The sequence below is a fragment of the Aulonocara sp. 'chitande type north' Nkhata Bay genome, linkage group LG3, assembly GCF_057382095.1.
Source record: "Aulonocara sp. 'chitande type north' Nkhata Bay isolate Kocher_YH1m ecotype deep benthic linkage group LG3, A_spYH_male_GT1.1, whole genome shotgun sequence".
Classification (NCBI taxonomy): domain Eukaryota; kingdom Metazoa; phylum Chordata; class Actinopteri; order Cichliformes; family Cichlidae; genus Aulonocara; species Aulonocara sp. 'chitande type north' Nkhata Bay.
Window position 1 is genome coordinate 21,662,383 of NC_141346.1, and position 14,866 is coordinate 21,677,248.

Here is a 14,866-nt window from a genome sequence, read left to right on the forward strand (position 1 = left end):
ACAAACAATATAATATGTTCCTCAATGTGTTTATTGAGTAGTCGAGGACAGTTTGCATCAACTCATCCTTATAGTTGTCACACATAACAAAAAAGGACAGATCGCAGCATATTTACTCACAACTAATTAGGTTTTTTTCTCTTACTTTTGTTGGTAACAAGTTTATCTGACATCCCCAACATATTTTTAATACTTGCATTGCTCCTGCATTACTTTAGCCTTGTTTTTTAGTTCTCGTTACAGTTTGTTGACACTTAGTGTTAGTTATTTGTAAATCTGCATGTCATATACCATTTAGTTTGGCACCTTCTTTTATATGTTATGTGCATCGACACTCTTGGATTATCTGGAGGCAAAGTAAGGCCTGATCTTCATGCTAATAGCCTTGAGCGAGTACCAGCTGCCCTTCCAGTTCATCCACACCACACCATCATCTGTGCCATGCTTGGCCATCTGTCGTGTGTAGGCTCCTCCAATGTAGTACCGCCCATTGGGATTGGCTGAGTGGCAGCGATTGTACCACCAGCCACCTCCATCCTCCTTGGAGCACTGTTTGGTGGGATTACCAGGGGTCCTGATTGGTACGGACAAGAAGAGTAAAGTTAAAATGTGAAATTTCTGAAAAATTCTAAATCTGAGTTATTACCATTTACATTTATTTCATAACATTACATTTAGATGCTGGTAGATGTATTAACTACTGCCACATTTAGTTTATAGAGGGGTGTTAAAGCCAAAGTCAAAATCCTTTTGAACATATTTAACAGACTGAGTAAACTTGTGGGTCATCCAAAATGCTAAGATGGGCTTGATTTCTTTACATTTTAGTAACATGATAATTAGCTGTTACAGCTAGTATTCTAGTATTTATATTTTAAGTAATAATTTATTATTTACTTTTTTTAGGATACCTACCAGTTGTCGTTGTCTCTGTCGTAGGTACTGAACATCATGCCATTGTGAATGGTCATAGTACGGTTTTCACCAAAGAGCTCAAGAGATCCTTCCAGGAAACAGTTGCCAGCATTACCAGAATAACCACCAACAGCAAGCACGTAGTTGGATGTCTCTGATTGGACAGTGAACTGGTTGTACTGGGCATGGACCTGATTAAAAGCAGAAACCAGTTTTAATTTAATTCCTAACTGACATAGTCATTAGAAGGAGTAGGTGAAAACACTGTAATATTGCATTCATGTCTTCCTGATAATTAACTATTAGACCCTAACCATTAATGCAAATTACAATTTCCTAAATTCAAAAAAACTTTTTTTGAAATTGCTTCTTTTTTTTAGATCAACTATTCAAAACTGTACACAATTTGCTTTATTATCAAATAAACAAATTTCTACATTTAAAATTCACAGGAGTCTACAATTATCAAGCTTAAACTTTTTCAGTAGTCCTATGATAATTTCTTGGACCTGCCAATCCCTTTAAAAACTCACCTTGGCTCCTGTCCAGTCCTCCATCTCGATGAGAACCTCAGTTGGGCCCATCTTAGTCAGCTGACTGATACGGTCATTACCCAGCCAGTATTCACCTGTAGGCATGTAAGAAGGTATATTACAGTAGCTGACCAGAAATAAGTGTAACCATTAAGAAAGGGTTACAGTACATTTTTGTCTTGTGTTTTAACTCTCTTACCAGGAGTCGCACAGTGACCCTTGCCAGAATCAAAGGCAATATTTCCAAATCCACGGCGATATTCGTCCCAGCGTCGACCAAAGTCAACACTGCCGTCAAGCCTATTCTGGATAAGAAGCCATCCTGGGAACAAATTTAAAAAGGAAATGTAAAAAAGACAAACCTTAACTGAAAACCATTAAATCACAGTAATGATCAAAGAAAAGTCTCACCTCCATTCTGGGAGGCCTGATCACAGAAAACCTTGTATGGAGGGTAAAAGGCATCAGGCTGGATCATATACATCTGGGAATCTACTCCTCCCCGACGGAAGATGTCCTCACACTCTTTACCTAAAACAAACAAAAGAAAAAGCTTTAACATCTGTGGAGCTTCTAAGTCATTCAGGTCATGATAGTCTTAAGTGTTTGAGTTCACAGCAAGTAGCCTCTCTCTAGCTTTTTTTGTCATTTCTTACCAGAAACTACTGGTATGGGACATTTAGTCTTGCATGGCGTCTTGCACTCATCCCTCTGGGCCTGGATGGCCTTCTCCAGCTTCTGTATCTTCAGCTTGATCTTGTCCAGGACCCCCTGGAGTCATGACATGTTATAAATTAGAACAAGGCTGATTGTACTGTTTTTGTTCTCATTTTCTATCATATAAATTCTACATGGTTCCTAAACTTGAAAGACACACTGTATCATTATAATTATACTATTATATGTATACTACTATGTCACTTTGTATTTACCTGCAATAATCTGATATTGGAAGGGAACACAGTATCCACTATCTCTTTGATGTAGGTGTGCTGCTCCTCCACTCGGTCGGTGTACTGACTAACTACCCTACTGTTGTCTAAGAGCACAAGAAAACAGAAAAAACATGTTCAGCATTTCACATTTTCAGATATTATTTTAAGGCAGGCATTTTTAATGAAACAACTATTATAAACCAACAGTGTTTAATGGTTACCATAGAAACTTTTTTTGCTTGCTTTCTAAAAATTTTGTATTTAATTAGATGTGATTCACTGTATTTCATTGTATTTGTTTTATTTATTAACTTGTAACACTCACAGAATTACTGGCAATTAGTTATAATTGATATATTGTAATGTCAGTACAAATAAATTTAATCAGGCCATAGTTATAAATAATCTTTGGGTTGTTTTTTTTTTTTACATTTTCAGTGTTATATTGCAAATTTCTTTCGCACCGTTGGATAGTCTTTGCCTCTCCCTCAGCGAGTTGGAAATGCCATTGACGTAGTTGAAGACAGTGTTGGAGGACTGGGACAAATCATTCACCTGAGGCTTGAGTTCGTCAATGCTCTGTATAAAACAGTTGCAAAAAATAAAACAAATACAGGAGGTTGAACTTAGTCTTTTCACAAAGTAATGATTTCCCATAGTTGGTTAAACTCATATCCAAACCAAACCTTATTCTGCTAATCATAGCAGAAAACATTTTTACTAATGTTTGCTTGGAAAGATCTCAAAGATGACGACTACCGCCCTTTAAATGATTGCATAAGTTTGATTTACCCTCTTGACATTTCTCTCTTGCTTCAGCAACGTGGTCTTTAGATCGCAGCCAGTGGGACACAAAACACCCTGATGGACAAAAGCAAAACAAGTTAAGCTAACTTATCTTGTGTCACTAAAATACATGTTCTTTGACTTTGTTCTAATTTTCTGACTTCAAAGTAGCTTATTAATGTAACTTAAAGGCAATAAAAAACTACAGTTAACATCAGCAATTAAAGGTTTCCCAAGAACACAGACCAATTGATTTTGATGGAAACTGCTTGTTTTCAGCTAGGTGAACCTGGTCACAAATAGGCATATGGTGCTTTCTTTCTGCGGTTATCCCATAGCTTGCATGGAAGCAAACATTGATCAACTAATTGTGGCAGACTTTGCATTTTATTTGTACATTCATAATAAACTGAACACTAAAATTTGCACTTTTTACTTTTCATTTTACTTTTCATTGTAGTAACTAGTTGGACCAAATAGTTGCATATCCTCACTAACTGCACATCCTCTACAGAGAAAATATCAAAGTACAGTATGACAGTAAAATAATAAGGGCACCTTATTTACCCTTTTTAATTTACCCTTTACCCTTTTTAATTTTTCATATTTATTTCCTATCTTATTCATAGCCTTTCCTTTTTTGTTTTCTTTAGGTCACGAGCAGTTGTCCAAGCATTTCACTACATATCGTACTGTGTATGACTGTGTACGTGACAAATAAAATTTGAATTTGATTTGATTTAATGTCTATATAGTTGTGCAATATACTGGGATATTCATATTAGAGCTATTTGTATCCATTAAACCTATTTTGTTACATTTTGTAACTACGCAATATATTGTGTTAATCAATTGTGTTTAGTTAGGAACTTTTCTTGCTGTACTGGAGCAACTGTGACCACATAATTTCCTCTTGGAAAGTATTCTGGTCCTGACATCACCTAAGACCACTGGCCTGTATTTAATTGTATGTGTGTTACTATTATCTTTTTTTTTTTTTTTTACCATCTCCTCTGAAGCATGTGTACATCCTCCTGCCTCGGGCTGCTCAACTTTCTCCTGCATCTGTCGGCCACCAACTGGAGCAGGAGTGGGGCGCCCACGATACCTTAATGAAAAAAATAATTTAAAAAACACACACAAATATACCGGCGATTATTTGTTATTTGTATCCCCTACAGTGGCACCGCAGACCACATCATGCCACTTTGCTGTATTTCACAAAATTTTATTATTAACGAAATTTTATTGCCAATTTTATACTATAAGATTTCATTTCATTTCATCTATATCATAAGGATGGCTGCGTTAGATTTTGTTTCTTTTCACTGTTTTTATTTCATTTATTAAAAAAAAAAAGCCTTACCTGCTACCACTGCTGACAGGAGGAGGGGCATATCTATTTCCAGTGAAGGTCTCCCTGCCCTTTTGTAGTGGGCGGTGACCACGAGCATCTACAGCTGTTCCATTTGATTCCGGTGTTGCCTGTGGAAGATTTTAAGAAACTGCTGTGAGTAACAAATTTCCTCTCATTTCATAAATGTTGTTTTAAAGACATATTTCAAATTAAATCATGGCAGTGAGAATACTATAAAACTATGCTGGACAACCAAAATATTAAAATTAAAGAAACAATGTATTCCATAAACATATATGATTATTTATTTCAAATTGTTACAGATCTGGGTTAATTAAACCATCCATCCATCCATCCATTCGCTTCCGCTTATCCTTTTCAGGGTCGTGGGGGGCGCTGGAGCCTATCCCAGCTGTCATAGGGCGAAAGGCGGGGTACACCCTGGACAGGTCGCCAGTCTGTCGCAGGGCTAACACATAGGGACAGACAACCATTCACACTCACATTCACACCTAGTGGCAATTTAGATTAATCAATTAACCTATCCCCACAAGCTGCATGTCTTTGGACGGTGGGAGGAAGCCGGAGTACCCGGAGAGAACCCACGCAAACACGAGGAGAACATACAAACTCCACACAGAAAGACCCAGGCCTGATGGAGGAATTGAACTCAGGACCTTCTTGCTGTGCGGCAACAGTGCTAACCACCGTGCCACCCACCGTGCCACCGTGCTAATTAAATCATGTTAAAAAAAATGCTACATTTATTAGACCACGTCACAAAAATGAGGAAGCACAAATAAATGGTCTGTAAAATGGTCTGTATTTTTATAACGCTTTACTACATTCACACACTGGTGATGGCAAGCTACAGTGTAGCTACAGTCGCCCTGGGGCGCACTGAGAGAGGCGAGGCTGCTGGACACTGGCGCCACCGGGCCCTCTGACCAAAATATTTTATAAATACATCAAAAACTTGTTTATGCCATTCTTTTTATGGCATATAGAGTGCTCTCTTTTCAGTATTGTAAGTATATAAATGTAACTTGTCACCTTGATCATAAAATAACAGTGTGCCTTATATTTTGTTTTCTAAAACAGTAAATTGGAAAACTCATGGATGTCAATATTACTATCGACAATATTGTTTTCCAAAAATATATATCTTAGCATTAACAACACAATTTTGATTAGAGATTTTACGCATACTGGTGGATTAATCATACGATAAACATAAAAATTCTGATTCTGGTAATTACCAGTACTACTACTCTTAATTTAGGGCAGAACTGGCATAAAACCTCAAAACATTCGGTGGTGGTCAGACAAATTTGGTAAGAACTGTATTTAAAAAGTAAAACTTGAAATTATTTCAAAAACATGTTTCAATTTCTCCCAAACAAATTTAGCTCCTAACGTAGATCTTATTTTTTTTAAATTATGTGTAATCTATGTTTTAGCACCATTTGTCCATTGAGAATTAGAATTGAGAAGTTCTCATATGTGCAAATCAAATAAAAGATAAACCCAATCAAAATAGATACATGAATAAAAATAAAACAAAACAAGCAATGCATTTTTTTCAAGTCTAGCATTTCTCAGTAAAAATAGACCCAATCTGTGAAGAAATGTATTTCATAAAATAACATAACAGATAGACAGGTAGATATTTTGATAATAACACAGCTGAAATTTTAAACATAGTTCTTTACACAGTGTACACTCTTTTAAAAACTAACTGATACACTATGAAAGTAAGTTTAATATATTTTATTGACTATGTCCTTTCATCAAAGGAATTAATCAAAAAAATGTGTGATATAAAAACGTTTCCGCTTTAGACACATACTCACCAAGTCATCATCCTCTTCGTTATCAAACTCAAGGTCCTGTGCCCAGGCGACATACACACACAGATAAACCAACAGCAGTATCTTCATGGTGTACTTTATGAAGTTAGTCTTGTCACACACTGTCCAAACTGCCTTTTCTCTCCCAGACATTTGATTTTACCACATATTTATCCTCCATCTCTGCACATGCGTAGGCGTCCTCCCCCACTTGTATTGATCTGTTCCGTAACTGTTGGGACAGTTTACCCAATCTTAGTCACTGCCACACTAGGTAAGTCTGGGGAATGTCAATGAACAAAAGGGCAAAGGGGCCGAAAGGCAGAATGCCACAAAATGTGGTAACTTGTGTTTTTAAAAAGCTGTTTCTATCTAGTGAAACTTTTTCAGAACAATGTTATGATAGCAGCAAAAGCATCATTGCTTTAAAATAACATTTGAAATTCTTAGTTTCAGGAGTGGCAGATTGGTTAGAAACGTAGTGGCCTTAACTGTCCTTTAATATCAAAAACATAATATTAAAGAGGAGAAATTATATAACGTATTCTTTGAAGTGTGAAGAGTGTTTAGTGTTGGGAACTGTCTCCAGCGCTCCTTGATTCCTGTTTACTTTTGTTGTTTTCATTAGGAAAATGCAGAAAATGTACAGTGAGAACAGTTTTACGGTTTTCCCGAAGAACCTGCAGTGAGTCATGCATTGATTGGAGGTTAGGATGTTGAAACAACTGATATTTGTTTAAATCCAAAAGGGTACATTGTACAATGTTATGAAATCACTAAAATCAACACAGAGTCATGCGTGCACAAATGTGTGCTGCTGGACAAAGTATAATGTATTAAAAACCTTTGTTCTTTAACCTAATTTTTAGTAGTAGTTACTTTGTACTAAAGTGTGGCAGCCCCCACCCACTGCAACTCTCCCATATAAGAGTCACAATACCTTTCTTGGAAGACTCACTGGAGTCGTTCAAGAAACTTCTCAAAACTCACCTCTTCATCAAAACAAAACTTAACCTCGAGCCTTTTTAACTACTAGATACTCTTGTGCAAAGAATCCTTGGGTTTCTTGAAAGGTGCTATAGAAATCTAAGTTATTTTAAAGTTATTATTATTTTAAACAGGTGGTTTTATAGTAGCTGCTGGGTGAGACTGATCAGCATTCCCACACAGTAGGCTTGGGAATTAATAGATATCTCCATGATGTTAGTGTGTTAACTGAATGGTTTGTGTCTTAACCAAGTAAACAAATATGGTAACATATCACTGTATGAAAAGATTTTTTCTGACACAATATAGGTGTAATCAGTGTATGTATGATGTAGGAATGTCAATCAAATAGTGTCCTCACAGTGCAGATTTTCTGATCAATGTATGTCCCTAAAATGTAGGTTTTCAAAGACATTAGGTTTAGTTGGACCCGATTTCTATTGTGTGACAATAAACACAATTCATTTGTGTTGCTTTGTTTTTATTGTGTTTTTTATACTTAGAGTAATTGAAACATGCTTGATTATACAAAAATAGATTATTAGAAGAATTTGATCCAAGTTCACATGCACAAATGATTTGGATTTATATCTAGAACTGAACCAAATTCAGTAAACAACTGGTTGAACAAGAAAAACTACCCCTAAAGATGTTTTTAATACCTATTGATTACATTTAAAAACATAAAACAAAACAAAAAAAGAGTAAGAAACAAATTTTGTGGGGCTGTCATGTGTAGTGCGTATAGTCAAGACTCTTGGTTTTTTCATCATCTGGTCTGAGTTCAGATCCTTTTCGAACAAACAAATGGGAAGGCGTCATTGCAGGTTGCAGTGCACCACTTCAGATTATCTGCAAAAACAAGAAAAACACATGTGAATTTAAGAATTTCAAACTGGAATTATAAATTGTGTGTTTTAGCTGATCTTACTATCGGTCAGGGTCATTTTGTAGATTCTTTGTGACTGAATATGTGGCTGCTCTTATGTCAATACATTGGCAAAGGGGAATCTGACAGAGCCATTTTCTAAATGTTTCTAAAAACTTTGCTTTGGATGAGGTGTGGGGAAAACATGAAGGTCTTAAGAGCATGCTTAAGATTCTAGCTCACTGTCAGGCACCTAGCAAACATTAGTAATCAGCTAATGCAGAGTATTTTTCAACCTTAGACCTACTCAAAGGATGTGAATGGCTTTGATTGTCCTTTAGGATATTAAAGTACAGAAAGTGTGTAAATAAAATATATTAATGGTAAAGCCAATCCATATATTGTCCTTGCTGTGTATATGTTCTAAGTGATCAGTGTATTTGAGATGCAGATATGTTTACTGACCAGATGTGCTAACTCGTGTCACTATAATACAGATGTGCTTTTTGACTAGTCTACTTATAATATATGTGTGCTAACTGTCCCAGCAATGCATGTGTACTTACTGGCTAGTTTTCCCCCAATATAGGAGTACTAAATGAACACCTTTATCTAGTTACACTCTTTTGTAAACTGTAGTTTGTAAAGTAATGTAAAACCCACCTTGACATTTTTATCTCCACTTAGAACATAAGTAAGAATAACAGCAGGCTAACTTTATCTGTACTCATATTAGTTTGTTGGTATGTGTACATGTCTGTGTATTTGTGTGTGTTTATAGCATTACAATGGCAATTTATCTTCATGCAGATGCTAGCTGTCTTCTTGGTGTTGTCATGGTCGTCATCATCGTCATCTTCACTGTCCTGCTCACTGGTATCATCATGGCTGTCCTTCTTACTGGATTTGCCATGGCTGTCTTGTTCACTTGTATCATCATGGCTGTCTTCCTCACTTGTATCATCATGGCTGCGCTTCTTCCTGGATTTACCATGGCTGTCTTGTTCACTTGTGTTGTCATGGCTGTCTTCCTCACTTGTATCATCATGGCTGTCTTTCTTGCTGGATTTGCCATGGCTGTCTTCCTCACTTGTATCATCATGGCTGTCTTTCTTGCTGGATTTGCCATGGCTGTCTTCCTCACTTGTATCATCATGGCTGTCTTTCTTACTGGATTTTCCATGGCTGTCTTCTTCATTTGTGTTGTCATGGCTGTCTTCTTCACTCGTATCATCATGATCGTCATCATCGCACCAGTCTTCATAGTAAAACTTGGAGCCATCAATCCACATCCAAAAACCAGGCTATGGACAGACACAAACATACATAAATACATATAGTGAACTTGCATAGTTATATCTTAGGTGGGATTTTGGTAGTGTTTAAGTTTGCAACTATTTAATTTCCACTGAAGCTGTCAGATTTCAATCCTGACTAAGTGTACAGGCATGGATTATAACACTGATTTAAAAAAATATATATATATCCATACATGGACGGCGCTAGTGGCACCAGCCCAGGTTTCTGGGAAGTTGTCGGTGTCCCCTCTGGTCAAAGACTGGACAAAGTGGTTTTCCTCATAATTGTGAATGGATGCCAGGTTGCCGCCATCGAACTGACAAAAAATCTGGTGGGAGCCATTTTGTATTCATTACAATACATATGAACAACTGAATGAATAGTATGTTGTATTCATCATCTCTATGATAGCTCACCTGAGCTTCAGTCCATGTCTTTGGGGTGCTGATATAGTTGAAACACCGGTCACCGAATCGAGACCAGCCGTCTGGGCAGTCTGAGTCCCCTATCACTTAAAAAAACAAAAAAAAACAAAGTCCAAATCAACAAAATTAAAAAAAGCACAGTTATACTTATGTTTTAACATTTTGTGTGCTAGATCTGTTCATTATATTGCACATGTTTTTACTTGTCTTGTACAGGTTTCTCCTTTTGAATGACTTAGTGTAATGTGGGTACACATTGCTAAAGCCACTCACTGCAGTTAACAGGTGGGGTATCAGGTGGTGTTGTTGTATTCGGTATCTTCTTTCCAGTCATGATGTCAACGCACCAACAGTACCCGGTAGACCCGGAGCACTGCCTTGGAAGGAAGTTTCCATTGTCATCACACTTAGGGCAGAATGATCCAATGAGGAATGAGCAATTCATTCTTTCATGGTAACAATGGCCTTTATCCCAGGACATGGTGGGGTTGATCGGAATGGCTTGGCTTATCGCCAGGACAGTGCACAGTGTAAGTGACACAGCAAGCATCTTCATGGTGATCGTGAAGATGATGATGGAGGAAGTTGACCTTCAGACAACACATCAAAATGTTAAAGTCTTGAGGGGGATTTTGTTTTAACCATGTGCTGAATATTGGAATATGCTGAATTTTAAGTGAAGCCTATTTTTACTTTTTTTTTTTCTATTAAGAGATTTTACTTTGTAAGTTTCCAGGCTTACAAAAATTCTCTAAAAAAAGAACAGATGTTAACCAAACCCTAACTCTAGCACTATATCACCAAGCTTCCTGTTGTGTTTGGGTCAAATCCGACTGATTTACAAATTAAAAATATTAATAAATAAATAAATATTGTGTTTTACATCTGATTGCCTCAAGGCCCTACGATTTCCTAAACACGACACACACTTGAACATATAAAAGTGATGAGCCCCTTTTTCGTTGAATTTTGAGTGTTTTAATGAACTTTGTTCTGTGGTGTTCCCACTCAAAATTGACCGCGATAGGAAATGAATGGCAGATCGTTACATGGAGAAACCTTTGGAATGCAAGCATGCTGATCCACACAGGTATGCACACAGGTGTACACACGGGTATTCACAGACGCGGACTACAGCTTTCTTGGCTGCTGCCTCAAAGCACATTGTGCGCTGTCTTGCGTGCTGCACAATATCGTTTATTATTTAGTATCTACTGATATCTACTGCTAGCTAGTTTATTGTGATGGTGCTGTTTTTTTTATTATGTTGCTCTTTGTTGTTTGCTTTCTCTTATGTTTTTTTTCTCCATACAGGTGACCCAGGAGTTTTTTTTTGTTTGTTTTTTTCCTTTCTTCCCCCCCTTCTCACAGTCTCTTCTCCCCTTTGGTTTTCTTTCTCTCCCTCTCTTTCTTTCATTCTTTCTCCCTGTCCTATCCCCCAGTCATGTCTGTCCCGTTTGTAGCAACTGAAAATAAAATAAATTCATAATTATAATAAAGGTCAATCAAATGGACCAATATGGCAAGGCCATGATGATCCACTTGGTAAAATAAATCCGCTTGGCATCTTTCTTGGCCTTAAGACAACAATTCTGATGGCTAAAGATCCAAACGGGACACACAAAAAAAAAAAAAAAAAAAAAAAAAAAAAGGAATGGGAATCCCCCCCCCCCAAATTGAAAGACCCGCTTTTACAACCTACTGAACAACCCACTGAATGGCCCACTGAACAGCACATTGTCCCACCCACTGAACTGAATTTGGTGGTGAAAAATGTTTCTTATGTTAATTTCACAGCTGTTAAAACTGACTGGTTGTGTGCACCCCCACCCCCCTTACTGTAGTAAGTGACTAGAGGGCTAAGCATGATCTCGAAAAACATAAAATAGGCAAAACACAAAACAGTCACGAACAAGTAATCTATTTGTTTTGCATGAATTCTATTGTTTATTTTATTCAAAATTGTATAACACTTTCTAGTCTTACTGTTGTCAAAAAATGATATTCAGATAGTAATCAATACTAAAATTAATATCATGTAAAATACTGCAACAATATCAAAAATGCCATCTTGGTTTCCTTCTTTAGCTGACACAGAATTTCACACAGCACGGCTTTAAGAGGAATTTCAGTGGTGAAAGTTCCTGTTTCACAGACGCTAATATATTTTAATTATTAATGTTTACCCGATGAGTGCAAAAACTAACATTAGGCATTTAACTATTAGCAAATAGTCAAATGGACTGTGGATAGATAAAAGATAAATAATTATTGACAGCTTAACGGTTCAAGGATGGAATACTGAGCTGTGACAGAGAGACCTGGAGAACTGGGCGGGTTTGGCTGCGTGGAGCAACAGGGAAACCGGAGCTGAAGTGAGCAGAGTCCAAAGTGTGGAGAACTAGTCAGAACAAATTAAGAGTAGAGCAGCTCAATCAGACAGGTTTCAGGACTGAAAAAGGAAAGCAGACTGAGACGGAGCAGTGTGAATGGTGGATGAGAGAGAGGTTGCATGCTGATTAGGGATGGGTATCGTTTAGGCTTTATCCGATACCAGTACCAAACCGGTACTTTTGAAACTGTGCCGGTGCTTAAACAGTGCTCGAACCGGTGCTTAAAGAATGGAGAACACAAAATTGGTCCAAAAACCTCTCATGTTCAGCTGTTTTTTTGTAAAAAGACAACAATGTTAGCCTTTTCTGCAGCTAGAGGGCATGTATGGTATCACTCTTGGCTGGAAGCAGTGCTTAATCAATGGAAAAAACACAAACCTTGTCCAAAAATCTCTCACGTTTAGCTGTTTTCCACTTTTTCTTTGGTCATTTTAGCCTTTTTGGCCAGGGTGAAGGGAGTATCTGCCATCAAACAAGACAGCTGCATGTAACTACGACTGTATTTGCTAGTTCACCTTAAATGCATTAATGTAATAACGTGGTTAGCCTACTCAGCGTAAATTACACACGAAGAACATTAAGCTACTCACGCAGAGAAGAACGGTTGCTGCTGCCATCATCATCATCATCCGTCATCATTTCTGCTACACTGGCAGGGCTAGGGGCCAGGACTCTCCTCTTTGGGTTCTTGGGGGATGTTGCTAACTCCAGGTCCGATAAGAGGCACCACACCCGCAGTAGATGTGCTCGATGTGAGGTCTTGCAGCAAGCTATCAAATACGGTGCATTTCTCAGCTTTTAACAAAATGCTATACGTCGCCAGGTGTTTCATCAGATTCGAGGTGTTACCTCCTTTGCACAGTATCCCCTTAAACCATTTGTTTTGCTGCTGAGCTTGCATCTTTTGCTGTGAAGTACAGCCAGACTTTGACCGCTTTGCCTTGGGCGTTTTTAATCTGTAGCTCTGTTTTAAAAGAACGTGCATACCTGGGCCCGCCTACTACGCTTGCAAAGGTAAAATGATTGGCTGGAATCCAAAGTGTATGACATCTCAGGGAAAAAAAAAAAGCACCGAAATAAAGCACCGAAATGTGCGCTGCTTTTCGGTCTGGTTACTACCGTTTATGTCAGAACCAATACCGGTACCCATCCCTAATGCTGAAATATGTGACAAAATCTACTTTTACAATCATTTATTAAAAATCTGTTTCTTATTTTGTTTTTAGTCAGCTGTTATAAATGCATTTATATGTTTAATCTGTGTCAGAGTGAGCACACAGTTTTTTTTATATTCTTCTTCTTTTTAGAATAACTAATACCACGTTTTATCCAAAGTTCACTTGTAATTTTTCCATAATGTTTTTTTGTACAGTATTTCAATTATTTAGATGTAAATATAGTATCCTATATTCATTAATAGGTTCTAAAATATTTTTTAACTTGATCTATACTGGAATAATCTAAAAAATATGTAAAATGAATAGAACCTCTAAATTCCTCTTTGCCATGCAAAAGATGTATAAAGATGTATAAATAAAATAACATAAAATAACAGATAGCTAAGCCAAGATTGAGAAAAGGGATGGGTAGAGGTGGAGTGTGAAATGAAGGAGAAGGAACAAAGGCAGAGGGAGAGTTTTGATAAGGTTTAGGGAATGAGAGCAGAAGAGAATAAAGTAAAAGAAAAAAATAAGGAAAGACAATGTTTGCATCAAAGCAGAGGAAAGGGATGTAAGGAACAAGAAAAGTGAGGAAGGAAATTTAAAAATGGACAAAAGAAAGAGTGAAAGGTTAGGCTTAGGTAAAACAAGTAGAAGTAGGAGCATTGTAAGAAAATATTCTTATTTAAAACAGTGGCTTTGGAAAATGATAACCCAGTTAAGAAAACTTGAGTTAAATATACAAAAAAATAAAATTTACAAATAATCTAATTTTCACATTTGGTTTTTTACTTCCCCCCAATACAGTTTCCAAAAAATAAATAATAGATTAAGAAAAGCCACATTTCATCCACACGAGATGCTTCTTTCTCAAAAAAGTGTCATAGTTGTGAGAGATTTTTATAATTTATAATTCAATTTTTGTTTGCAAAAATTATTGTTTGAATTACTACAAATGTCTTCAGATACTTAAAAATCTGACTTGTTGATTTTTTTATGCAATAAGCATTTGCATTTTAATTTTAATATTAATTTTCATAAAATAAAAAAAAGTGTACTCACTCTGCTCAGTGTCAGCTGGAGTGCTGATTCAGGTTTGAAAGCGTCTGCTGTGTCTTCTCCCTTTATTCTGCAGATTCTGCTTTGTCATGATATGATTTCCCACAGAAGCACTGGATCACAATTTCACATGATGCATTAATTGCCCTTTTCATCATGCAGCACTTCATCTTACTCCTTTTTTTACTCATTGTGTATCAGAAAATGAGCCATTGTGAGTGTATTTATTCTTTTCTCAGAATGTTAAGTCATGATGAGTTTTGTGTTACATCACTTCCTTCTTGGTATTCACAGAGACT

At 36.9% G+C, this 14,866-nt stretch overlaps 2 protein-coding genes across 2 annotated transcripts; both read right to left on the reverse strand.

Moving 5' to 3' along the window:
* Positions 1-13: 13 nt before the first annotated feature.
* On the reverse strand, positions 14-6,544 carry fgb (fibrinogen beta chain). The gene is made up of 12 exons (XM_086273046.1): positions 6,380-6,544; positions 4,536-4,654; positions 4,175-4,277; positions 3,176-3,244; positions 2,848-2,962; positions 2,381-2,487; positions 2,105-2,219; positions 1,860-1,979; positions 1,648-1,770; positions 1,449-1,543; positions 916-1,106; positions 14-574 (listed from the first exon to the last, which is right to left on the reverse strand). The coding sequence occupies exons 1-12, from the start codon at positions 6,527-6,529 to the stop codon at positions 343-345; spliced, it is 1,539 nt and encodes a 512-aa protein (XP_086129172.1). The 5' UTR covers positions 6,530-6,544; the 3' UTR covers positions 14-342.
* A 1,266-nt stretch (positions 6,545-7,810) lies between these two features.
* Positions 7,811-14,666, reverse strand: LOC147334521 (uncharacterized). Its single transcript, XM_086273060.1, has 6 exons — positions 14,571-14,666; positions 10,229-10,545; positions 9,947-10,041; positions 9,724-9,858; positions 9,019-9,535; positions 7,811-8,215 (listed from the first exon to the last, which is right to left on the reverse strand). The coding sequence occupies exons 2-6, from the start codon at positions 10,509-10,511 to the stop codon at positions 8,148-8,150; spliced, it is 1,098 nt and encodes a 365-aa protein (XP_086129186.1). The 5' UTR covers positions 10,512-10,545; positions 14,571-14,666; the 3' UTR covers positions 7,811-8,147.
* Positions 14,667-14,866: the final 200 nt, after the last annotated feature.